Source organism: Sylvia atricapilla, chromosome Z, assembly GCF_009819655.1.
Source record: "Sylvia atricapilla isolate bSylAtr1 chromosome Z, bSylAtr1.pri, whole genome shotgun sequence".
NCBI classification, from domain to species: Eukaryota; Metazoa; Chordata; class Aves; order Passeriformes; family Sylviidae; genus Sylvia; species Sylvia atricapilla.
Genome location: NC_089174.1, coordinates 40,933,964 through 40,961,938, shown reverse-complemented (window position 1 = coordinate 40,961,938; position 27,975 = coordinate 40,933,964). Strand labels below are relative to the sequence as shown.

Here is a 27,975-nt window from a genome sequence, read left to right as displayed (position 1 = left end):
TTTTTGCAGGGAAAGGAAGAAATACGTAAATTTAAGGATCAATAATTTTTTTCTGACCAAATAAAGTCCTTAAGTAAAATCTCTTTTTAGAAGAAAGTAATTAGCATATTCTGTGATTAATTCTGTTGTTTTCCTTCATCAGGACATTGAGATGCTGCAGCTGAGGCAAAAAATAGGTCCTGTTACTTACCTCCTTTAAATATTTGTACTAGACAACTAAGGAAACTCTTCTCCTGGGACAAGAATTCTCTCACTTTCTCTTTCTTCTTTTCACAAATACCACAGTAAAAAGAATTAGTAAGAGACCAGATTCCAATCTATTAAAACATATTTTTTCTGGAATGGCTCCATTGTGGCTGACAAAATCCATCTGGGTTAACAGACTTATCACAAGATCACTAGCTGACTGCTGACCTCAGAGTTTTAGAGAAGATGGAGCCAGAAGCCAGTGGAGAGAGGTTTGTACACTGGCAACTAAGTAACTGGGGTTTAGCAGAACAGAAACATCTTGGGAGACTGCCAAAACTAACCAAACCAAAAACCAGGGAGAAATCTAGAGAAGAAAAATAGTTGCATCACATCTCTTACCTTCTGCCTTCCACTGTAATTTCTGGGCAATCTACATGACATTCTATAGCTCTGTTACAATTTAGGAAATTAGTTCACTGCTAAAATGCTGAGTCATCTTTGCTGAGACAAGACTGTAATATAATGGTGACATAATTTAGGAATATCTTGATTCAGCATTTTAATCCATCTTTTTATGTGGTTTGGCTAGAATAAATAAGGGATAGACAGGCAGCCTTGTTCCTTGCAGTATTTTATTACATGGATTATGCATTAAACGGTACTTACAGTACTGTGCCTGGTGGGAAAGGACATCTGTAGTTTAGCCAATAATCGTGACTTCATTCTATGTAGGAAAAGGGCTTGAGTCATCAGTAGAAGCTGAACACACAGTGTGAGATGGTTACATTTATTTTACCAGTTCCTGCCTCTACAGACTTACTAGTATTGAAGAGTTCTTACAGATTGCTACCAAAATTGACAGTATTCTGATGGAGTATTTTGTCAGTTCCGTTTAGCAATTACTTGTGAAAACTGAGATAGATAACAGACTTTCTGACAGTTTTAAGTCTTCATCTCAGAGAGACAAAGCTTAATTAAATGCTAATGGAAGACAAAATTAAATTTCAGCCAAATCTTCTTTCAGAACCAGCATAGGATGGAAGGCTGCCAAAAAAGCCCACATGTACTTGGAACTCTAGAAAGAAGAAGGGCCTCCAGGTCTGTAATGCAATAAAATCATACTTTTGATAGTTTCTCAAAGAAGTAGGCCAGAGAATACAAGCATGTTGTTTTTTGTATTTTTTTTTCCTGTAATAGCTGACAAACTACTAAAAAGCAGGATGTCAACTAAAAATCTACTCAGTTCTTAGTTCCTCTGGAACACATCAAGACTCTAGCATGTCTTCAAGCTTACTCTGTCCTTCAAAGAACAATTTCACATTAAAACCTGATTTTGGACAAAACACTTCTAAAAACAAACTTAAAAGCAAACAAATAAAAAACAAACATAAAATAACATTCCCTCCCTCCTCTAAAAAAGCCCAAATCAACAAACCAACAAAATCCCAATCAAAGCAACTAAAAACATCCCAGTGGTTGGAAACAGAATCATAATCCACGGCTTATCACAATCAGAACTAGACAATCACCTGTGATCTTTCTTGTGTTTTCTTATGTCAGTAGAACTTTCCCCATTGCTTAGTGGCAGCACCAGAACAGGTGGAAGAATGCTCTGAATTCAGTTTGTCATGATTATTTTGATCTTCCAATATCTACAGAAAAGGATTTGGTCCTATATCTCTTGCTACTTGATGATAATTTTCACCAGCAGCCATTACAATAAGAGGAAGCAGCACCAAAACCACATACCAGATTCACTGCTTTTGGGCTCAGATTCCTCTTCCCCACTGAGGCCTGCAATCTACATCCTGGCTTGGTGTGTACTTCAGGGTGTATTGCTGTGCTGCACTGCTGCACTTTTATCAGAGGAGGTAAATAGCATTAAGAAGATTTATTTTTTTCTTTGTCAATTCTAAACTTCAGGGCTAGGGAACAGTGAGCAGGAAGGTGGACCTCTTTATCAACAAGAGTTTCAGATGAACTGATCCTGTAGTTTGCCATAATTCCCAAATGCAACATTCAACCCTACCAGGCCAGTTTCCCAGTCTGTTTCAACATACCACTGAGTCACTGGCATTAGTGTGTTTCTCAAATGCACATTCTACTTTCACTTACTTGTGAAAGCATCCAGCTGAGGTGAGGTTTGGATTTTTTTCACTTACACAACATTCAGATAAAGAAGGCTCTGGATTTTCATGCTGATTACATATGTCTTATTTTAAATGCAATGAAAAGCTAAAGCATAGAGCCATGGATTCTCCAAAAAGCTAAAACATTTGAAATCTCTGGTTCAAGTGAGCTCAATGGTAAGAGATATTTCTTTTCTCCTTCCTGGGTTTGCATAAAGGAATTTCGACAATGAATCATCCACACTGCACAAATATAAACCATTTCATTAGGAAAGACATTAATGCCCATAAGGACTTTTTTTTTTTTTTTTTCATTTTCTTTTTTTCTTTTTTTTTTTTTAACCTTTATTTAGGGGTCTAAGCTCAAGTTTTTAGGCACTTTCCCAAAACTAACCTGTATAGACTTGCCCTTTCTCCAAGGTCTCTTCTGGAAGAAGTCAACTGGGTAAGACCAAGCAGAACTGACTCTGTGACACACAGACATCATAAGAGGTGTCTGAAACAAGACAGTTTTTTTCAACTTATGTTCTGGTTATGAATGAACCCCAAGAGACAGACTGCCTTTTATTTCATGCAATCACTTCCAGAAATCTAATGTATTTCTTCAAAAGCAGCGTTGCAAAATAATAAATATTGCAAATCACATGTCTTTAACAAGTGATAAAAAGAACAAAGAAGTTATATGGACAAATTAAACTGGAATCATTTGAAAGGAATTTCACAGTGCTTTTTAATCATCTTACTGGTTTAAAGATAACTCTTCCACTATCTTCAAAGGAAAAAGATCATGACATCTGAGGAGTTCATTAGCTCTGCAGAAAAGAACAAAATTACTTCAATACTATGCAATTGTTTAAGTCTAAGACACAGGGCAAAACAATGCCATAGATTCTATTTTCAGACAAAAATGTATAGAATTTAAACTCACATAAATAAGTGAATAAAAGTGAACAAACAATGAATTAAAAGAAGTGTGCTAGCAACATGATTGTTTGTAGTGTCAGAAAATGCTACTTATTTATTTCTTACTTACTTATTTACTTATTTCTGTCCTAGGACAGAAATATTTTAGAAACACTGTTGTTATTATTTGAAAAACATTGTGAAAATATACTGATACGTCACGTAAACGAAACTACAATTTTCTTTTCATAGGCTATGAATACTAAGAAAATTTGTAGGAAATACCTCATGTATGGGTATTTTTCTTCTCACATGATTATGGGAGGCTCATTTCAGCATTCTTGAACATCTACAAGGTAAAGAGAGAAAATTATCCTTATTCTGCTAGATTTTCTGTGCAAATATTAAAATTCTGCATTCAATATTAAATATTTATTCTGCTTCTTTAGCATGTGAGCACTTCTGAATCTTAAAATGTCTTATACCAGAGAAATAAAATTACATGCACTTCTCTGAAAGAGAAGTGAGTTTGAGACACTTAGAAGTATTCATTTGTGCTGAGAATCAAACTTCATTCTCCTGAGTTCCAGGCTAATGTGTTAATCACTGCACAGCAATGAAAAGCAGTATCACATACACAACGAACCTTCTTTTATAAAACATCAACATAAGGTTTAAAAAAAGTCATCAGTGCTGTAAGAAAGTACTGCACTAAATATACATATTTACTATGCTTGAAGTCTAAAGGCTGTTAGAGGAGAGCAAATATGGCTGGGATCCTTAAGTTCCTGCTGGACTCTTCCCTAGTTTAAAAAATGAACAGACATGACAATTTTCAACCAGCTTAAAAAAATTCTGCATAAATCATATTAACTAAAGTTTATCTATTTATCTATCTATTAATTTGAACATCTACAACATACTAGTTAATCTACTCCAATATTTATACATCATTATATCTCACTGCCGGTCTATCTTCTCAGTTTGGCACATTAACACTAGAAATACATCAAGATACCTTGGTTTGATTATTTAATATTAGCCACTGTCTGAAGGTACTCTTAAAGAGCACCCATGAAAAAAGGCAGAGTTATAATTTTTAAGTGCTGTTATTCAGAGGCTTAGAACATACCATTTCACATTGTGAAACCATATGTCCTAAGGCAGAAGCACAAAATCAAAAATACAACATATTCCTCGAAATTTCTGGCACACAGGAAAAGCAGGGGTTTATTAGAAAGAATCAGAAATACTTTGAGACTGTTTTCAGTTGGAACTAGGTCACTAGATGGTAGCTCTTGATTAACATTACAACATTTAAAATAGCCCCTACTATTTTTCCCCTCAATCTCGAAGATCATTCTGGAATAGCAGGAGTTGACACTACAGAAATCACACTTCCCTGCAATAAGCAGAAACTTCTGAAACTTAGTTACAGATCTATTCTTCCAAAATCTGTGGGTGTATGAGCTTGGCATTTCCATGCTAAACAGAAGGAAGACTACACTAAGGAGGATAGAAAATGTTGCAAATGGATTAGAAGGAAGAGAAGCAAGAACTCCAGCTAGCTTCAAAACTTACTGCATATGCTGGTCTACTCCCCATGATCCACTGTATCTCAGTGCTTAGCATCCCCCTGTTCAATAACTTACTTGTCTAGGCTGTAAATGTGAATATCTAGTCAGTTAATCTAGGCTGACTTTTTTTCAATCAAATTATAGAAGATTATTCTGATTCCTATCAACCTTAAAAAAATAGCTGTACCATGTCATCAGAAGTATCACATAAGGCTTAGCATATTAGCTTCTGCAAAGCTGCAGATATTGTGAAATTCAGTTGGACAGACGACGGCAGGAGCAAGAGGTGTTTTGCTTCCTTCTTTTCCAATGTGATATGAAAAATCAGAATTTCCCATTGTGTTTATGGCAATAAATAAAATTACAATTATAAAAACCAGTGATCAGAGGACACTTCTCTTTAGTCCTACTTTCTTACCATTAATGACAAAATGGGGAAGAAATGGTAGTTGCATATACCGTAATTATAAATAAGCCCAGTAATACACTGCCTACTGAGCACTCTAAATCTGACTTCATTAGTGCCCAAAGAAATACTACTTTGACTTACACCTAACACACTTTCATACTGTGATAAATATTTCAGGGCAACAGCTGGTCTCTGATCAGTTGGTTTCTGATATGTTTGCTACGCTTAGGACCAGCTTCTGCCTTCCTTCTAGTAGGGCGTGCAATTAACCTAATATGTTAAGTATATCTAGTATATCTAGTGTGCATGGCAATTAATCGAAGGGATAATACTTAAACCATAACATGTACAACCAGCTGAGAGTCCTAGCATAGCTAAGTTAGATGCAGTAGTAGACACAAATTCTGCTGAAGCTCCTCTCCTTACTGAATGTTTATAATGATGTCTTAAAGGAACAGAAGCAGCAGTTTATAATGATGCCTTAAAGGAATAGAAGTAGCCATGACCTTAGTTGTTGAGCTGGATTCTGCCAGCAGCTGTTGAAGAGTCCAGTTCTTCTCTCAGTGAACCCTAAGCGACATCATCAAGGTGACAGCAGCAAGGATTATGGTTGCAGTGCTGGCTGCAGAATACTCAGATCCCCATCACAGATGGAGAAATTGCTAAACAAGGACTGTGACATCTCCTAGAATATTTGAAATTCTAGGGAGATCTAGGGAAAGAAACCACGTGGAATGACAAAGTGAACATATTGTTTGATTGTTTAGGAAGAAGGCAAATGAGACATCACATCATTGCACTTCATATGACAAGATTGAGCCATATCTGATCATTCTCACATCTCATTTCTGAAATACTGAAGAGAGCTGGATTTCACCACTCTTCTCTTTCACTCATAGGAACCTTTAATCCTGCTTAAATGATATTAGGATATCATTAAACCCCAATATATGAAAAACAATTACTTAATTGCTATGTACAGTGCAGCAACAAGTGTTGCTCTTTGTGTGGTGTGGCTCAATTGTTAAGAACCACAAAAATTTCAAATTACATTTTAATCACCTCTGAGTAATGTGAAGCCAACAAGGCTTCCCTTTCTGGGAAGTAGAGAGATATATCTTCTGTTCCCCATCACCTCGTTCTCCAGTAGCAAGTGGATATCACAAACACAAAAATAGTGACAGCACAGCTGGGAGAATGGATGCAGTGCAGCAGCATTTTAGAACATCTGAGTTACATAAGCTTTTATGGTTGAAGTTTTCTGAGGACATGCATTTGAATTCCTCTTCCTAATCATGTTTTACACATCTCAGTTTAATTTGCTTTTCCATAGGGTCTTCAGTCAAAACACAGAACAAGCATACAGTAAGAATGTCCAGGAATATATTAATCCATTTTTTGAATATAACAAGATTAAGTAAAATGAATGCTTCTCTCAATCCCTTCACAGAAAGGAACTGTCACATTACTCAGAGGTGATTAAAATGTAATTTGAAATTTTTGTGGTTCTTAACAATTGAGCCACACCTCACAAAGAGCAACACAACTGTTGTATAGGCTAGATTCTCTGTACTTAGAATCTGTAAGTTAATCTTAAATGAAATCATAGGACACTTAAAACATTCTCTCCATCTGATAGAAATTTTTTTCAAATCTTCAGAGCTATAATACTGTCTTTTATCATCTGTACATGCATTCAAGTTGACAGAACACAACAAAGAAAATTTAGTAGAAAAATTTAACTGTTGAAATTCTTCAAGCATCCTGCAGTGATCACAGGGCATTGTATATATTGCATATTGCAGGCTGGGCTTCTAACTCAGCTAGGAAACTGCATGTAAAGAATATGTACTACCTAATATACAAGTATGTATTACCAGAATAATGTAAGGAATAAATCACTGTTGGCCCATGGATCTTGGTTGTCACACCAACCATGTCTGTGACCTTGTTCAGCAGCACTTTTTCTCCACCATGTACTAGTGAGGCAAGAAAAAGACATACATTGTTATAGAAAATATATAGCAGAATAGTATCTCAAAGCATATAAAAATTATTTATCAAATATCACTTTTGATATCTATTAACTGTCCTCAGTTGAAGGATGCAACACCTGTAGGAATACTTGCCTCACAGTACATCTTGGGTTTACACCTAATTTTATCAAAGAATTAGCACAACTATTGATTTTAACAGACTCAAAATTACCCTCTGAATATTACAGTTTTGTGGTGTATTTGGACAGACAACAGGGTTTCTGAGCTTTTCTTTTTGCTTTTGACAAGTCCTTGCTCCTCTCAAATGGTCAGAAAGCTTAAAAACTGTGAAAGCCCTGCCCCTCCCCACCATAGGTACTTCACAATACCTCAATAGCCAAAAGGTGTTTCCAAGTTGCTTCTAAATATACCTTCAAAGAATGTCCAAGCAAAGGAAAGGTGATTTAAGAGAGCGAAACATTTAAGAATTAGACACAAACTAATTTGATCTAATTATTTTCCGTCAGTTCATACAACATTTACCAGAGTAGTATACTTGAAACAGTATGAATTAATGTTTTGTTCCTTTCTGAATTTCAGGTTAACGTGAAGAGAATTGCAGGATTTCACTGAAGTCCTCAAACACACGCAACTTTCAACCATTATAGTTTCTGAAAGAAACTATTTATAATAATCAGAGAAGAATCTAAAGTAGCTTTCAGAAGACGATATTAATGTATGCATTTTACTAAGTTCTATTCACAGGATGCTGTTCCCAGCCTTTTGACATCTCAGGTGAGCATGCATTTATAGTGCAAATCTGCTCTCTAGTGGCAAAAATTATCATAGCAATTTCATAGAACTATTCTTAGTTAATCCTGAGGTAATTAAGTAAATTCATCGCTGTTTTGCAGAGTGGGTAATAAGAAAAAAAATATTGAAGAAATAAAATATTTGAGTGGCTGAACTTCAGAGTATGTCATTCGGTTCAGATCTGATAATTCTAGTTAATTTTTCTATCAGTACCAGATCAATCTCCTTTAATATAACTTAAAATACAATTAAGGTACAGTGGAAAATCATAAGAAGAAATATAACAAATTCTGAAAAAACCAAATAAGCTAATGTACTACTGCCATCAATGGTGAATGAGTTTAGCAGATTCGAATTAGCAATCTTGAAAGCTTGAAAGACAGGAATGTCAACTGCCAATGCACATGCAGGTTATTAGTTGTCAGTAACATTTCTTCCTCTTCAAACTAGGAAGTAACCATAGAAATAGGAGATAGCAATGTCATTAGATAATTTTAATAATTTCCTAATTACATCATTCCTTGCAGATGTTTCCAAGAGAGACCTCAGGAAAGACTGTGAATACAGTGAATTCAGAGCCTGCTCATTTCACTGTGAAGACTTTTACACCTTTTTATCAGTTCCTGACCTCATGACTATGTTTAGATTAGACTGGGTAGCACAACCTTTTCCATCTTGTCAGCTACTTCACTCTTCAGTTCAGTAATTCTCAAATAGATGTGTGCTTACTTATGAACACTGGTAGATTAAACTGCAGCAGCATAACTAAATTTGCCACAACTTCCACAGGTCAGTACCTGGCTGAAATAGATACATTTCAGTGAGGAATGAACTACTAGTTTCCAGGTAGTAAAGGCTACCCAACACTGGCCATTTTAATACACAGAAATTCAGCAGCAACTAGGCGTGCATTTTTGACTGGCACAAAAAAGATGTTGATGACCAGTTCTACTATAGCCATAGCCTCCAAGACACCTGACAGATATTGGCAGAATAAAATTGAGCATATCAGTAGAATAAAACTGAGTTTTATAAACAGTTAAGAGGATTTAAATGTCCTAAGAAGTATTTGGACTTTTCCTTTTATCAATGAAGTTGTATGATGTTTGGTGGATTTCTCAGATGTTCAGTAAAAGAAAAATAAAAAAGAGTGGAAAAAAAAAAGTAAGTCAATACAAAAAATGAGGTTGTGCTTCATAACAATCAGAGACTTCATAGAGCATGCTGACTTTCTTAATTGCCAGTCTTTATATTCAGGAAGGAAGACCTACAGTTTTTGGAAGTTTTCTTTTTAATCACTGAAGCAAAAGATTTATATCATCTGAAGTCCTGACTCCTGTTTTTGAAAAGAGAAACTAATTTCTCATTTATATGTAAATGCACAGATGCCTAACCTGTGCACCTGAATATCAAGAAGAGCTATAAATAACTGATCCTTTAGCATTTTCCCCCTGATATATTTCATCAGTACTTCAGTACAGCACTGTCAGTACTTCAGTATGGCACAATAGTTCTTTGCTACACCCTCCTTATAATTTAACTAGAGGAGACCCCCAAATAAAGCCAGCTGATTCCTGCCCAAAAAGATAGCAATCTAAGGTACCAATGTGTCAACTGCTGAACATAATTACGAGGGTGAGTGAGACAGACAGGCTGGTCTCTATAACCAAAATCATCACAGAGCAGCAGTTGCCTAACTACAAAAACATGCTATGCTGGCATGGTGCAGAAGATGCTCTCCCTGGAGACTTAGAGGGGGAAATAAAATTGTTTCATGTTTGCATAAAACTCCTTGTATTTTGCAGTACTTGCAGATTTCTGCTATGACAAGGCTGCTGTACAAAGTTAATCAAAGGTCTGGGTGAAGTAGACACAGGTATTTTGTTTTGTGTAAAGAAAAAACAGTAGCTGTGGAAAACTTGTTCCTGGGGAAGCAAGCTGTTAAACTGTGTAAGAACAGGACATCTTGCTGTTCTGTCCCAGAATTATCTTAGGTGGCCACTGTCCAAGCGTCTGATGCTATTTCCCACAATATTATATTACAGCATGAAAAAAAGTATCAGCAGCGCTAAATTTAAACCTATCTTGGCTCAAAGTCATACCATAATGTCAAAGGATACCAGTTAAACTTAGATACAGAAATATTTACATCAGGATGGATCTTAAATTCAAACATACAACATTTTAATGCATTTTGAGACTTGAAATTTTTTAAAATATCTGGAGAATATTTCCTACAGAATTACTGCTATAAAACAATTCAGAAAAGTTACCTTGAATTTTTTACCTTGAAGTTACCTTTGAATTTTCCCATTGGACTACCCAGGACAGTTAAGTGATAAAGCAACATATGTATCTGCAGTTCCATGGCTGACCTTTGTACCTACACATGGTGAGTGTACAAGGAAACCTCACGCTCTGCCCTCATAAGGAGGCAATATAGCTCATATCTCAGTTATACACATCACCTTTTGTAATTAACTAAGGATTTTCACTTCTACTCACACTCTCTGACAATGGGATATTACCACTTTATAATTTTGCTTTTGCACAGTTTTTTTAAAGTACTTGCACAACAATAAAAGATTTGCATTAAGCATAAAAGACTGTCCTTTGCTAACCTGTCCAAAGACACTGCTCTGCATATGTAGTATTCTGTAACTGTAAGATTAGTACTGATATAACTTGATGCTTTTAGGAAGCGTTGGTTCACACATACTTGCAGCACTTCTAAAGGACTTGAAAAAATAGTCACATCAGTTTTGCTCACAGCATAACTGAGTGCAGAAATTTCTCAAAACATCCTGGGCAATTTCAAAAAAGTTTTGCAGGAGGTCAAAGAGAAGTAAGCTAGAAGACATACATGCAAACCAAGATTTTCATGTAGGGGTCAATCTGTAGTAAGACATTTGTATTAAGCCTGAGAGGGTGAGTGGTGATCACAAAAAGTAGAAACATTGAACATTGAACAGTGGGGAAGTGAAGGAAGACCTCATGGTTAAGACACCGATCTTCACAGCAGGACAAGTCAGGAATGAATGACTAGCCACAGGAAGAACGTAGGACTGTGTGTCAGATACAGGAATAATATTTTTTCCAGTGTAATGGTGTAAGCATTCAAATTTTTCTGGCTTGATATTTTTTCCATAAATTAGTTGTCTTTTATTTTTAAACTGATAGAAAACTTGCTGAATAGCATAATATAATTGGAAGTTTGAGCAACAGTAAAGGATAATCCTTTGGGGGATTTCATTACTTTAGGACTTTCAGGTTTACTGACTTTTAAGAAAATATAAAGCATGTTTCATAAGAATGGAAAACTGTCTTGACTGTCTAACCCTCCAAAACAGGGCCCAGAATTATAATCTGGTTTTTCTTCTGGTCTCCACTCAATGTTAAAAATGAAATTTGAGAACTGTAATCTTTTCCTCACCAACTTAAATATTTACTAATCCCTTGACTTGGACATTTATCAATAGCTCTAAAAGCAAAAACATCCAACCTCTCCTGCTCCTGCAAAAACCACAAACTCATCCCTCAAAAAGCCCAGCAATGAAAACCAAGAAAACCTTTCATTTATATTAAATTTAAGTGCACTAAACAGCTAATAAATGTTTGAGGGCCAACTGCTGTATAATAAATAACAGGTAATGGATTATTCACTACATGCTAAGCTCGCCCCTTCAACAGTCTATTTCCCTACAATCCCAGCAAAAATATTTTCTGCAACGCCAGTGTGTCCTTCCATTTCAGCACCTTGCAATGCTCCTCAGAAATTACCTCTCTTCCACTCTTCCACTGCTTACATGTTCTCACTCAGCACCTATTCCCATGCTGTCTGGGATACTGCTAGGGCTTAAAAGAGCATGACCACATCAGCCATATGTTATTTGTACTTTCATCCTTCCCCCAGGCAGGAAATGTACTGTGAAGAGTTCTGTTTTCAAGGCTGTTTGCCTTTAGTGTTGGGGTGGGGTTTTTTGTGGCCCAGGTGGAAAATTATATTATCAGAGATTTGGTCCAAAAAGATAAATTTGTTCAGACTTATCCTGACAAACTGAGTCAGCAGTGTTCCCTTGGTGGCAGAGCATAGCTCAAGGGTCTTCTAGGTGGCACTGCAGTATTACCTTGTGAATGGAGATGGTCTTACCCTATCCACAAGACTGTCAGAGTCTGAGATAAATTTCCAGTAGCCGGAGTTTCAGGTGGAAACACACCAGTCAGGTGACACAATTACCTATGGACTTGGTGCAAGGCACCAAGCAGGGAAATGTTCAGTTTCTGAGCACTATTAAGGCTAAGATCTATGTATAGGGTGTATGATAGCCTAAATTTGTGGTGTATGCATATTTTTTCCGACATTAATACACTAAATCATAGATGCAGTCAAGAAAATAGGTCATGCATGCTGTTCTGAGTCTTCTCCTGCAATCTTTTGTGTTTTGTGGTATTTTGGTTGGTTAGTTGGTTTTTGTTTTGTTGGATTTCTTTAAACAGAGCAAGTCCATATAGTTCAGAGCTCTGGTATATTTTTCACATTTTTTTCTGATCTTTGTGATTATTTTGATTCGCCTTCTCTGAAATTGCTTTAACTAACTGAGCTTGAGCAGTTCCCAACTGCCACAATATTTTCATCAACAAAGCATATGAGATGGTTTTTATAATAGTAATAGTGAACCTTCTGATTTTTACTCAGAAGTAAAAAGATATTTGAAAAATCCTTATGAAAGATATGAGCTACACAATTATAATTAACATTTCAGTTTTGTCTTTACAGTACCTCGTTTGTTTCTTGACTTTTAGGTTAAATACCCCAGATTAATAGGAATACTCTTACTGATAAGAAATGCATTTCCTTAGCCTCCTAAAGGATAAACACCATAAAAATAGAAAAATATACATTTGAAAGAAGCTTTTAATCATAGACAGTGTGGTACAGATTTTCCAAATGGAAAACTAGCATAACAGTGTTACATGAAAATTACACAACTAAAAATAGACATTATATCAAGAATAAATAGTACACTTTATTCCAGTGAAATATCACCGTGCTCCAATCTAAAATTCCCCTGACAATCACTCTGATGCATTTTCCATATTGAGCAGAGTTGAAAGAAGTGTGTTAGTATTACTCTTACCTTTTATCCACTGATGTATTTTCTAGGTACTGGATCAAGACTGCTGCCCGAATTCCACACAAGTTCCATGTAATTTAAAAATAACTTATTTGCAATGGTTAATGATATCTGTAACTTTTACTTTCCTTCAATCTTGTTGCATGAACTCAACGTTCAAATGCCTTCAGTGCACTGCCCCTTGCTGGCAGCAGATGTCCCCTGGTGACCAACACTTTGCATTTGTTAAAAAGGCTAGCTGCGAAATGGCATGAACATTTTTCATCTGCTGAGCAGCATAATATTATTACTTCACTCATTTCCACAAAGGTCTGCGAATAGGCAAAATGTGTTCCTTCCATGTTTGTGCAAATGTAAGACTGAAGGATAAGGAGAAAACATCAAAATTCTGTGAATCTCAATTCAGGTTTCACTTTATGCTTTCAAACAAACAAACAAGCAAACAAAAATAAAAGGAAGAGGATTATTCTAAGGAAAATTTTCCAATTTGCCACAAAAATAATGAGTCAATCTTCTTCTCTGGGATTCCTTGCTTGGTATTTAAATATACTTCACCTCTGACACAGAACCTGAATTTTTGTAATTGGTCCCCTAAATATCTGTTCTCACATCCTGGTTTTGGCAGATTAGGGATCCAAAACAGAAAGCAAGTACAAAAATTGGAAAATGTCTTTTACTTGACCCTGCATTTTTGAGAGTAGCTAAATTTCCAAGCATGCACTACTTAAGTGTAAGTTTGCTGGTTCGGATACCAGGACACTATAGCTCTTCTAAGATAGTGGGAGCAAGAGCAATCTTCGTGAGTCAGTGATTGCAGACAACCAATCTTAGCTGCTGGAGTTACTTCAGTGAGGTTATAAAAGTCTACAGCACTCATCAAGAATTGCTTTGTTAGTGAGATCTCAGGATCTACCCAACAATGATACTCTTTCAAACCCTCCTATGTACATTTGCAGTCTCAGGGACAAAAATCCGGTGCAGAAGTTTTGCTCAAATTCCTCTATGAGTAAACATGTGTGGCTAAGGGCAGAGAACGGAGGAAGTCACAAGCCTTGTTTCTGTAGCTAGCCACATATGTCCGATTTTGGTTAAAATATTTAACAGGAAAATCACTTAGAAAATGTACTCTAATTTTGCAAATGGTTTTTAAGGTTTTTTTTCTCCATATGAAATAAAGAAATATGTCTGGGAATGTTGGTGCCACAATTCCATATTCTTATTGTCTCACTCACTTACTGATGAGATCCATATACAAAAAGCCTTGATATGTGAAATGACTGTAAAAACTCCTATTGCAAAAGCCACCCACTTCATGATAAGACTATTGACAATTAAACAATGTATTATTCTTCTTTCAACAACTGTGCTTAGAGCAGAAAGAAACACGGGTAATGTTACACCATCACAAAATTGAACACAGAATTTTCAGGCACTACTTAAATACCACAGAATTTAACAAGTGGCTTTCTTTTTTTTCCTGCACAACTACAAACAAATTTCAATGAGTCATACCAAGACTTTTTACCTACGAGGTACAAAGGAAACTAAGATTTGCTTAGATGTACCTCTAAATGTTATCATTTGTTTTCTGGTTTTGATGAAATGTAAATGTTTTATAATTGGAAGAATGCGGCAAGCCTAGGAGGACAGAAAGTGAAAGGACTACTTTACTTCGTGGTTTTGATAGCAATTAATAGAGGTGGTATTGTTGATATTGTTGATCAGCTTCTTTGTATGGAAATTTAACAAAAAATATATTTTCCAAGGGTGAATAATTTACCGGACTTTTCTCCAATTTTTTTTCCTCCTCCAAAGTATCAACTATTTGCATTTGGATTAGTCAGTGGTCTCTGTTATTGATAGCAGTTGAAGCTCTCATCTCACACTCTTTTCTACTTGTGAACTGCCCCAACAGTGAACATTCGTCCTTTCCTATCTTCTGGAAAAATAAATCCTTATATTTGGAGTTGTTCCATTTACTATGTGTAAGGAAAGACCAACTGATTATAAGCTGCTTTTTCATCTCACACATTAATTAAACTACTGTTGTCTCTTAAAATAATCTCAGAATCTAATTCAGCAGTATAGAAATAAAATGTGCAAAGAAGAATTAAGAACTAAAAACCAGCTTCCTTGTTCTCAAAACCAAAAAGGCACAAGCTACATGAACTCCAGCCCACTGGTCAGAAGACTGTGAAAAACGAGATTCACTTTTTGGTAGATTTTAAGAAATAGGTTTTAATAAAAAGATAAGACAATTAGGAGATAAGGAAAAAAAGCAAAATACGGCCAGCCGGGTGACTTGACATTTAGCCAAGTCCACAAATTGCTATTTCACAGGCTTTCTTTAAATACCCTTTCTGTTGTATCAGTCTGTTGAATATTCATATTTTTCCATTAACTAGTTTCCATATTCCAGGGACTGTTTTGCATGGCCCATCCTTGGGTCTGCCTTTTTAGAGCATGCGTGTTTCTTGGCTGTGTCTTCATTATCACATCCAGATTGGGCCTTGGTCCGTGCTTTCTTCAGATGGGAGATGCTGATAGTTGATGTATCAATAGCAGGGTCCCCCCCAACATGTTCACTGGATGTTATCCCAGCCAAACAGACAGTTCAAGCACACCACATCACTACTACCACTATGCCAAATCTTCTCCACTAACAGCAGAAAATAAAAACCTACATCCTTACCACAAAGCCATCAATCATATAGCACACATCCTGCAAAAAGCCAACTTCATAATAGCCATTCATAACAAGACCATTCTAACACATCAGCAGACCTATTTTTAATATGAATTTTAAAGTGAAACAGTGGTATAAATGGGAATTTTTATTAAAAATATCCTACCACTGGAACAACAAAATTGAAGCCATTTCCTTCAAGAGAAGGGAGTTGAAATCTATTCCAGTAATTCAGGAATAATTAGGAGAATATTCAGATGGAGCACAAGCTATGTTGTGACAATTTTTTCACTTGAAACTGCTTACTAGCTTCAGCTGCTGGCATATTTGCATACAGCAAACTATTTTCCATCAAAAATATCTTACAGAAGTGAAGCTGTAAACCTACTGTTTTGTGATGCACTGTGAAGTTCCAAAAAGCTTCAGAAAACCAAGCTATTCTTCTTTGATTTCAGCAGACTTAGATTTTCAGAGGTGTCAGAAAGGTAAGATTCTGTCTTATAAACACACCAACATTCACCCATTAACAAGGACTGCATTGTTGTTTTTCAATAACCTGTTCAAGTCTCTCTGAAAAGTATATTTCAATAATTACTCTATGTTTGGAAAGTGTGTGGAGGGGTTCTCAGACACTTTATTCCCCAACATTATCATTTTACCTAGTTTACTTTATCTTTTAGATGTTAACAGCTTACAATTACTTAGTTTTGTGAAATATCTGGAGTGATTATGGAGAACAGAGATTGTATTCCACTCATTTGCTATGAAACAGCAGTCGAATGCAAAACTATGCTTTTACTCAGACCTTACTCAGGTAAAATCCTACAGTTTAAAAGCCAGGTAAGAATTTCAGTGCTTGAAAGGGCATTGGTCTACCAATTAAAAAATGTTTTTAGCCACATCTGGTCTGAATTTGTAGAAGTTATGTGGCAACTCTCTGAGTAACAAATATATGCAAGCTGCTGCCTGTCAGACTAGACTACCTCTGCCAAGACACGCACACACATTTTACCTATAACCACAAAGAATTTCAACTAGTGCTCTGGTATGCATTACATGGATCTGCAAACAATACAGTGCTTTTCTGTGCTTCAGTAGATTGGCAAGAATGATGAGCTGGCAAAGGAATACTTTGTATTTTACAGGATGAAATCTCATTGCTTCTTTCACAGGCATTTTTACATGTGTATCTTCAGGGAAGCAAACTCCATAGTGAACACTGTGCATTAAAAAATTGAAGTTTCCATGACTTTTCAAACTTCCCTCTACTCTGATAACATTACCTGAATTATCCTATTTCTAAAATCACTTGTGTTAGTAAGAGTTTTACAACCACACACTGCATACAGCACCGTTACCATTAAAATGCTGAGCCACCTAAACAGCAAAGGAACTGAACTGAAGAAAACACAAAGACAAAAACTGTAACCATTTGTAGAAGGTGTCAGGGAATGCACTAGTAATCAATGCTTGCTTTAGTCAGCACAATGGTGTTACTGAGAGCACTTTATTCTGCCTACCTCAGTGGAAAAACCCAGTCATTACAGAGAAAAAGATTGTGTTATCATAGACAGCTTAATCTACTCTCAAAGCTTCTGGAAACGGTTTGTGAAGATTTACAGGTTGCTTAAATGCTTAACTTGAAACAAACATTTAGACTGAGGTGATTAAGACAGAATGAGATGGTAAAATGCTTCAATGCCCCACAGTGTTATATGGATGTAAGAAGCCACCAGATATTGAGCATACAATGAAAGCATGATCAAAAGCTGATTTTGCTTTCAGCAAAATCTGCAATTATCTGCCATCTTAGTATTTTTTTTCCTAAGGCTGACAAAAAAGAGTACAATTTCATCCTGGTCTTGATCTGAGTTCTGCAATACTGTAGGCCTCAAGAAGTTCAATGGCTCTTTTCTATTTTTCATCACAAAGATTTGTTGTCAACTAACTGTGGTAAAATGAGAAGGCTAAATCTGTTGTTAATATTTAAATATGATCAGCTAAATGCATAAATTTAATACGCATTCAAATTTAGGGATAGGAACAGTCTGAGCCAAACCAGTTCACTAAGACTGGTCCTGGAAGACAGGAATTGCATTTCTGTGTATCAAGAGGACAAAATTGCCACTTTAATCTCAAAACTTCAGCTTTAAATTCACACACTGTTCCCATGAGATTTGTTACATCTGAACCAAAACCTGATTTTGAGGAATACTTTACAGAGTCTAGTACAGGAAACAGCTTGTCTCTGATATGGATAGCACCTCTCACAGACTCTGTAAGATCTCTTGTAACTGTAGTAGGAGGTAGCCACTACCTATAACATTATGATAGTGTAGTTGACTATTCATCTTCCTATTTTTGCAGGCAAATTAAATCTACAATACACACAGTGCATTTTGAAAAAAAAAATTATCTTGCTTCAAAAGATACCTCTATCTGACAAGAACAACCAAATTCTTACTTAACCTCACTTTATTTTTAGTGTACACTTCTCTGATGCATCTAGTTGTGACTATGTGAAGACTGCATACTTCACATTTCCAGGTTTCTCAGTACAGAAATTTATAAGGCTCTATGCCTCCGAAAAACCTTCAAGTAATGCTACCGCTGTTTGTTGTTCCAGAAGAAGTCATTAGAGACTCCAGTTTTATACAAAGCAAGAAGTGGGTAGCAGTGCTGTAAAAGCAAAGGGGTTTGTACAAAGGGGTTTGTATATGAAGTGTGACCTTCATATAACCACACAGAAGCCAAAGGTCTATTTGGGTTCTATTAGCACATGGCCTTTACCTAGTCAGAGCATCAGCAGATGAAATACTCCTTTGAAATTTCTACATAAAAACTATAAGTATGAAAAACACTGATGACAAGAGTGTTTCTAAGACAGTTTGTATGAGACTGGAATCCAATTGTTCAGGTAAATAAATGTAATTGATGCAGGATTGAGACCCCTTTGCTCCTCTTCTAGTTTAATTTTTAAGAGAGGAGGCCTGCAGTACAATAGCTAAAGGAGATGTGGAATGTGAACCCTTGGAGCCAAATCTCCTGACCTTCTGTTGGACACCTTACTGACAGAACTGTGTTTTTATTTCTTATCATGCAGGTCTCAAGCTCTATCTTGCATACAGTGTATGTCTTTATGTGTTACCTAAAATTTATATCAGATCAATCCATTAGACCACTTCTTAGAATTAGCATATGAAAATTACTTTTCAGCTTAGAAAAACTCAGTGTCATGCAGACACATGACGTTTTTACTTATCACTCTGCATATTGAATCTAGTCAGTTTGGACATTTTGTATGCAATGAGATGACAGCATTTCAAAACATGCTGCATTATTTATTTTGGATTAATTACTATTGCTGTGGTGATCTTGACTTCATTATGGTCAACCGGTTTTAACTCCATCAAAAGTATTTTAAGTGCAAGTCTGCTCATAAAATCTGCTATGTTTCTAATTCAAATATGCTAAGAGAAACAGTAGTCAATTCAATATAAGCAAAAAGTGGAACAAGAAGAAGTGAACACAAATTTGAGATGTTCTATTAATACAATGCTTATAATTCTAAAATAAAAGGCACAATTAAACTGACACAATTTGGAATAAATGATGTGCTGTTTGGATGAAGGATTTGAAGTAGAGGGTGGACAGCAGTTCAGTTGCAAGTTGAGGTGAAGGAGAGAAACAAATGAGTCACACATCTACTTTGTGCTGCAGCAGAGACAACCAACCCAGGTAGAAGCTCTGGGCTGAAAATCCATAATCTGAATATGTCTGAAGTTTTGAATGAGATATATTGAGATTTAACCACACAGGATACAAAGCCTAATGCCATGACAGAAATATTGCAACACCACTGTTAACTGGTTCTCTGCAGGGCAAACATTCTCATTTAAATAGTATAGGTTCTGTCAGTGGTCCCCCACCGCTCTTACAAGTTCCTAAAACAAGGTATTTTTAGTTATCACAGGACAAGGCCTATCTGGTGTCAATTCCATTTTAAGATTATTAGTTCAGCCATGTATTGGAAATTAAAGTACTTAGTCTGGTGCTGCTAAGCCCATATGGGGAACAAGCATTAAAAAGAGGTGTAGACAGGAGGCAGACTGTTATGCCTCTATCCATCTGATAAATTAGCTTTTAATTCCAAAGGTCCACCTTTGGTTGAAAATACTTTAAAAAGAAGATTCTGGTCATTCTTACATGGTTGCAGTAGTCATTAAGTCCAAACAATTGAGGTTAAATTTGGTCCTCATGGTATGCCAGGAAAATATTACAGCAGTTCCACTTTATGCCACTTAGTCACTACAGTTGTTCAAGGTGCCATGGAAGAGTTAGGAATACCTAGAACGCACCACACTTTGACCACTAGGTACTCTTATTCTTTCACAAATCTTGTGTCAAAGCTTGAGATCTCCAGATGTTTCCCACGCAGACTTGAGACAGGTTTCTGCTAATTTAATAATTAATTCACAGTTAATTCACTACAGAACTAGGATTAAGCACATTTCTGAGACGCAACAGTGCACAGATTTAGATAACACTAAGTTTATCCCGTGCTCTGCTTGCCTTATGCACAATTACTTTTCCACGTATTGGGTAAACTACAGAACTTGATATTCCAGTTCTTCTTGGCACTTGTACATTACTCTTGCAATGGTTTTGGGCTTCCCGCTTGGAGTTGAGACACAATTTCTGGCTTAACAGATAGCTTTCAACTGACTTTGAAAGTTTTCTGTGCTTGCTGCCAGCATCATCTCAGTGGAGCATCAAGTTTCAAAGACAAAAAAAGACTAACTAGTATTATCCTGCTTCCCCTTGCCATTTTGGGTTTGCTTTCCCAATGCTTTTTTTTTTTTCTTCTTTTTTTTCTTTTTTTTTTTTTTTTTTTTCAGGATAGCCACAAAGCCAGCATGTTACAACTAGGCACACTAAAACCACAATAATCTAAACTAAGCTTTCATCACCTAGAATGTGTGAGAATAACTGCTAACACTCCCTTAATGCCCTTAATCTCCAACACCATCATCCCCCTTCTGTGTGTATGGTTTGAGGAGGCAGGGGAGGAGTAAATGAACCTCAGGAACTTTTTCCACAGTTCTTACATTTCTCTGCCTACCATACACATATCATCAACACAGCAAAACAACTAGGATGGCAGCAAGTACCACCATCCCTTCACAGCCATGTACCACTTCCCAATGCCATTCTCCTCAGCTGATATCATGTCAATAGAAGTTCTGACTACTTGCTTCATACTTGACAAAGTAAAATGAAGAAGCCAGAGGAATAACTAATCACAACAAGAGCAAAGAGGACAGAAAAGTAACCGGCACTGGCTACACCTATGATGTTCAGGAAAAAAATAAAATTCTTAGCCATACCAAGTCCTATTTTTCGATTTCTGAAGTGACTAGAGAACGATAGCAGATAGCTGGAATGCCAGTGTTGACCCAGGGGAACTGAGCTGGGGATTCAAAGCAGAGTGTGAGAAATGAGTGGGTTGGTAAGGAAGATCCAGAGTAAGAGTGGTTTAGAAATACTGTGCAAATGGAGAATGTGGGGGGAGTACAGAATTCAAAACATACAGACCAGGAATTCCTATAGGGCACTATCTCAATAACTTTCATCAGGTCTTTAATTTCAGAGATATTTTTCCTGTCCCCTTTCTTTCCAGTCATAAACTGCCATTGAGAAGGACTTATCCCTTTACCTCCTTCACTTTATTACTGTCAGAAGTAAAGCAGCCTTAAGCAATTAGCAGCAGTTGCCCTGTGTTGAAACAATGAAACTGCTGAGCAATAGGGATCAGTTTATTACTATGACAGACCCAGCACTACAATAATCCAGACCAGGAACTCTGAATCCACTGCCAGAAGAATTACTGGTTAGTATGTTATTAACTTCACTGCATTTCACGCTTGAAACAATTCATCTAGTGTTTCACAAAATTGATTTCTTTGTCTCCTAATCATACATACATATGTAAAATATTGAAATATTGAAACTCACAGTCTGATGAGAGCAGAGATGTGATTCAATCTGCTGCCCACCAAGGCAACGCATGTGGCCCACTCTTCTGGGGGCAATTTGAGAATGCATACCAGACACATTCTTTGAGGTTGGTAGTAGCAGCCATCTCCTAAGAGTCCAAGACTCCACCATGACACAATGCCCACAGAAGCACTTAACAGTGAAGACAAGAGTCTTCATGCAGCTAAAAGCCAAAATCTATATTTATTGTCTCTCTTGACTTTTCAGAGAGCCTCAAACCACATATTTCTCTAATTGTGCAGAGATTAGAATTTGACAAGTATATCATCATTAAGTTCAGAAACTCAGGGAGATTAACTACTATGCATTTCAATTAGCATGAAAGTGAAGTTCACTGATTTTAACTATCCACTACTGTAAAATTTTAAGCTATTGTTTGTATTTATAGTTAGCAACAGCCACAAGGTTTTTGCTAGCCACTGTTTCATCAACTGTTACCCCAGGTTTCTCTCAACCAGCCATGGTGAAGACTAGTGAGTGAAACCCCAAGAGGTGTGCTTCCCATTGTGTTGTCAAAGAAGACCATCAGAAACACTCCACAGTTGTGCAGCTCCAGGGAAACCACTCTCAAACACTGCATTTAACTCACTTCCCAAGCAGTCTTCTTTCCAGTCACCTCTCTTCTCCACTGACTTGTAGGAATAACTGACTTTTGCTCAGGTCCTGCACAGCTACACACAGCCACTCTGTCACCTCCCCACACCCAGGTGCATCTGTGGGGAAAGGCTTTCAACACTACTCTTTTTTATCATGGCATTTATCTCTCCCCAACAATCTTTGGTGTTTGGGGCTGCTCACTTTAGTAAGACTCTTAACTTAAAAATTTCTGCTCTTATTTGAATTTACCCATTATTTCCACTACACTCAGGTTTTACTTTTGTTGCTCCTTTCATTAGCCAAGTATCTGAGCAATTGTTCCTTCAAGCAATAAATTGACCAGTTACAGATACAGAGGTGTTAGATGTAACATGTGTGGATGAGGCACAAAAGCACAGTATCTGCACTTTGCCCCATTCCACCTAGGGGATCACAGGGCTGAAGAAGCCTGAGTGTGGAGGAGCAACACCAAGCTAACTGCAGCAAGTTCAACAAATGGGACCAGGTTTGAAATGTGGTGATGAAGTACACTTTAACACATCCATGTTTATCTTCTAAGGCAAGTCCAGTTTGTAGCTAATTTCATTTAGTCAACACTGAAGCGTGCATCTATGATGTAAACGTTTAAAGAGGTTGACACCAAGAGAATGGAGCCAGGCTGCCAGGGGCGCTGCACAATAGGACAAGAGGCGACGGGTGGAAACTGAAGCACGGAAGCTCCACCTGGACATGAAAACTTGACCGTGACTGCACACTGGAACAGGCTGCACAAAGAAGCTGTTCCTTATCGGAGAGATCCAAGAACTGTCTGGACACAACCCCATGCCACGTGCTCTAGGATGGCCCAGCCGGAGCAGGGAGGTTGCAGCAGACGACCTCCTGCCGTCCCTTCCAATCTGACCGATTCTGAGAGCCAGCGACTCCGTGGTCTTCCCGGCGCCGGCCCGCCCTCCGCCCCAGGCGCCAGACGGCGCAGCAGGCCGCGGGGCCGGCGGCGCGGGGCGCGCAGGGGCAGGCCGCGCCCGGAGCCCGGAGCCGCCGCCCGCCGCGGGCCCTGCAGGGGGCGCTCTGCGCGGGGCGCGCCCGCCCCGGCGCGCGTGGGCGGAGAGGCGGAAGCGGCGGCGCGGCCATGGCGGCGGCGGGCGTGGGGCAGCAGTGGGTGCTGGTGGAGATGGTCCAGGCCTTCTACGAGGTGCGGCGGGGCAGGCGGCCGAGCGTGGTGGGGCGGCGTGAGGGCGGCGAGGGGCTCAGGGAGCGGGGAGGTATCGCCGGAGCTGCCCCGAGGGCGGCGGGCGGTGCTGGGCGGTGAATCGGGAGCTGAGCTCAGGTCAGTGCTGCGGGGGTCGGGCTGCCCTCGCTGAGTCGTGAGTGTATGTGAGTGCACCGCGGCTGTATATTGAAAATATACACGCGCGTCCTATTTCTCCAGGTTTATAAAGAGACGTTTAAGGCGTGCAGCAAGAGCATTAAGCCGTAAGGTTCACAGTATTTTACTGGGGTCAAGGTTTGTAGCTTAAAAATGTCGTTTGCAAAGAAAGAAACGGCGTTTAAATGTTTAGGCTTGAATTCTCTCCTGGTGGAGATCAGCTGTGCATGTTTGTACCCAGACTTTGTTTCGTGATGTTAAAAAGGATGTCCTGATGATAGGCGGTGCTTTTGTGTCCTTTCCTTTGGCAAAGAGTAGTCACTTTTTAAGAATGTATGCAAGATTTGCAGTCCAAATATAAAAGTGCTTAGCTGATGAAGCAGGTACCACTGAGTCCAGGATAACTGTAGGCACCGAAAAGCACAGACCTCAGTGGGAGTATACTGTGTGTTCTTTAGATGTCATGTCATACATGTCGTGTATGTATTCTCAATATGTTTGGTAAACTGAAAAGTGCTCTGCAGTAGGTAACATTTGTTATTTGCAGTTTGATATGCCATAGGACTCTTTACTTTTAAAAAGCTTGCATTCAATTTACTTCAGTTCCTGGATGTGTGCAAAGTTCCACTTTAAGTTCCACCACCAAATATATTGATGTGTGGGAGCAATTCCCCTGACTTGAAGAGGGAGTGTGCTCATTTGTGTGCACTTTTAGTCTTTTAAAAATAATAGACAGGAGCTTTTCTGAAGTGGAATAACTAAGCTCAACATTATTGCTACATGTCCAGTGCTGATGCCATAACTTCACATCTTCTTCAAAGTAGCTGTGCTGCCAGGGCAAACTGATTTTTGTCCCCCCAAGCACCCAAAGAGGCTGACTTGGATCAACTCTGGTTTGCTTTGAGTATTCCTGCACTTGGTGTCCACACAAGAGAGTAAAGGACACGAGGACAGAACTAGTTGAGCTGACTCAGTTGGTTTATACCTGACCAAAGTGCCTGTAAAACTGACAGAAGCTAGGTGTAAGAACAGAATTGGCTTTCTTTGTAAATGGCTATCCCTGCTGGTGGAGTGTAAGTTACAAAAATAGAGTGGAAGTGACAGACCTTCAGGCTTTCAGGATACTTCTGCTTGGTTTTGTTGCTACCTTCACGGGTGCTGACTGGTGCAACCTGTATTACTTAACCACCTTTACTCTCAGTGTAGAAAATTATGTGTGGAATTGAAATCAATTATCAGTTTAGAACATGTTTATGAACCAAATCCATTCAAACTCAAGTTACCGGCTACAGGTAATAGCTTCAAATCATTCCACTTTCATATAGTTAAAATTTTTACTGATTTAGAAATATATCAGCTGATGATAAGCCTTGGGTTTTTTTCTGAGTGTGCTAGTGGGGATAGAATGGTTGTGTTGCATCACACTGCTTCAAATAGAATTCTCTTTAGACTAATTTTTGTACTTTTGTTTTCAGGCTCCTGCTTACCATCTTATTTTAGAAGGAATTCTAATACTATGGATAATCAGACTACTTTTCTCCAAGACGTATAAGCTTCAAGAACGATCTGATCTAACACTTAAGGTATAGTGAAAAAATATTTCTCTTTAGAGAAACAGTTCATAGCAATTGATGTATTTATTGGGTGTTGAACCACCGCTGCATTATAAATATTTCTGTGTTTTTTTCTTTAACCTCAAAGGGTGAGCTTACTCTGGACTCAGGAGCTGCTTATTGCTTAAATATGTCAGTGTGTGCTTTTAAAGTAGCACTGTGTTTGAGAGTCTGAGAAATAAAAAAATGGATATGGCTGTGACTGTTAAGCTATGAAAAGCTGTCATTAGCTCTACTCAGTGGAGGGCTTTACTTTAAAGATGAGAGCTACATTAAAAACGCCCATCAGGCAAAATGAACTGTAAGACTGTAGATGGTAGGAAAATGGTCAATCTGTATATGTGATGTCTATGAGTAATAACTCCCAAGAGTTTACAATGGGTTTCAGAAAAATTGTAGTTTAGAAACAGTTTTCTTCTCTTAAAATGTTGTCCTGAGAAAATAAAAAAGCCTTACTTGTGAAGACTGGAATTTGTTTCTGACTTCTGGCTGTAGACTATCAGAAATGATTAAAGTTTTTTTTGAAGATGTCCTGGACTAGTTTATTTGAGCTTCAGAGTAGTGATATCCCTTATTAATAGGATACTGAAATTTCTTCATGGTACTAAAGAAAGTTTGTGAAAGAGATTTATGGGCATTTGTAATAGGTATATGTAATTCCCATCTATGTCATGTGTTTGTATGCTTTTTGATCTTATTCTCATTAAGGATGCACAGTAAGGATGCATGCTTAGTGTAATCCATCAGTGAACAGGATGAAGGGACTGACTGTAGTGCAGGCACAAGTCTACAGTTGTGAGCATAACTGCAGGCAGTGTCCTCAATTGGGGAGCACTTACTGAAGGGCTTAGAGCATTCTAGAGAACACTTCAGCAGGTATTTATTCAGCCAGCCAGCATGGCTTCACAAAGGACAACCTTGCCTGACCAACCTAATAGCCTTCTGTGATGGAGTGATTCCACTGGTGGACAAGGGAAGGGCTGCAGGTGTTATTTACCTGGAGTTGTGTAAAGCCTTTGACATGGTCCCCCTCAACATCCTTCTCTCTAAACTGGAGAGAAATGTATGTGATGGGTGGACTGCTAGGTAGATAAGAAAGTGGTTGAATGGTCTCACCCAAAGGGTAGTAGCCATTGTCTCTGAGTCCCAGTGGACGTCAGTGACAGGTGGTGTCCTTCAAGAACTGGTACTGGAATCACTATCATTTAATACATCAATTAATATGGTAACTAATTTAATATCTTAATTAATGGCTTAGATAATAGGATCAAGTGCTCGGCAAATTTGCATATGACACCAAGCTGTCAGCTGTGGCTGACACACCTGAGGGAACAAGACAAAAAAATGGGTACATGGGAATCTCATGAGGTTTAACAAGGTCAAGTGCAAGATACTGCATTTGGGTCAGAGCAGCTCCTGGTATCAGCACAGGCTGGGGGATGAACAGGAGACCAGCCCTGTGAGAAGGACTTGGGGGTGCTGGTGGGTGAGAGGCGGGATATGACCCAGCCATGGGCACTCCCAGCCCAGAAAGCCAAACGTGTCCTGGGCTGCATCCAAAGCAGCGTGGGCAGCAGGGGAGGGAGGGGATTCTGCCCCTCTGCTCTGCTCTGGTGAGACCCCAGCTGGAACTGGGCGCCAGCATAGAGAACAACAAGGAACTGCTGGAGTGAGTCCAGAGGAGGCCACCAGGATGATCAGAGTGATGGAGCACCTCTGCTATGAGAAAAGGCTGAGAGAATTAATTTGGATTGATTGGCCTGGAAAAGAGAAGGCTTAGGGGTGACCTAAATGCAGCCTTCCTGCAAGGAAGATGGGGGGAGACTATTTACAAGAGTGTGTAGTGACAGGACAAGGGGGAATGGCTTCAAAGTGACAAGTTTAAATTAGATACTAGGAAAGATTTCTTTACATTGGGCATGGTGAGGCACTGGTACAGATTGCCCAAAGAGGTTTTGGATGCTGTATCCCTGGAAGTGTTTAAAGCTGGGTTACATGGGGCTCTGAGCCACCTGGTCTATAGTGGAAGCTGTCCCTGCCAGTAATGGGAATGGAATCACGTGGGCTTTAATGTCCCTTTCAACCCAAGTGCTTCTATGACTGGAGGCAGGAAGTGAGGAGTCAGGAATGGCCAGATCAGTTTTTTACTTGGAAGAGTCTGAATTAATCCTGGGATACTAGAAGTTTGCTGTCTTTGGTTAGAATACAGAGGAGGAATGAATGCAAAGTGAGCTCCAGTGTAGTGAAACACTGTTCTTATAATCTAGGAAGACATGCTGCAGCCTTAAAGTAGGCCCTGATTGTCCATCCAGAAACTAGTATAATTCATCTACTAGAGTTTTCCTGCATCAGATAGTTTTCATTTCTACTATTTTGAAGGATACATTTTTTTTTTTTCGTTCTCTCTGCAGTAAAAGCAGGAAAAGGCTCTTTGCAACTCGTGGATAACTGGTGACCCAAAAAAAGATTAAACCTGTCTTTTCCTTACAAAGTAAGAAATTCACTCATATATCTCTATATGCATC

General features: G+C 38.3%; 1 protein-coding gene and 1 long non-coding RNA gene across 4 annotated transcripts in view; both read left to right on the top strand.

Annotated features, from left to right (window-relative positions):
* The first annotated feature begins 7,762 nt into the window (after positions 1-7,762).
* On the top strand, positions 7,763-9,784 carry LOC136373783 (uncharacterized). The gene is made up of 2 exons (XR_010745735.1): positions 7,763-7,978; positions 8,524-9,784. It is a non-coding gene; the product is annotated as an uncharacterized lncRNA (long non-coding RNA).
* A 13,801-nt stretch (positions 9,785-23,585) lies between these two features.
* SPTLC1 (serine palmitoyltransferase long chain base subunit 1) overlaps positions 23,586-27,975 on the top strand; it is a 34,801-nt gene continuing 30,411 nt past the window's right edge. For all 3 annotated transcript variants that reach the window (XR_010745890.1, XM_066339683.1, XM_066339684.1), the window contains exons 1-2: positions 23,586-23,663; positions 25,313-25,420. Coding sequence is in view for 2 of the 3 variants with exons in the window: in XM_066339683.1 (XP_066195780.1) it covers positions 23,601-23,663; positions 25,313-25,420 (171 nt within the window). In the remaining variant the exon portion in view is untranslated. The remainder of the gene's footprint in view (positions 23,664-25,312; positions 25,421-27,975) is intronic.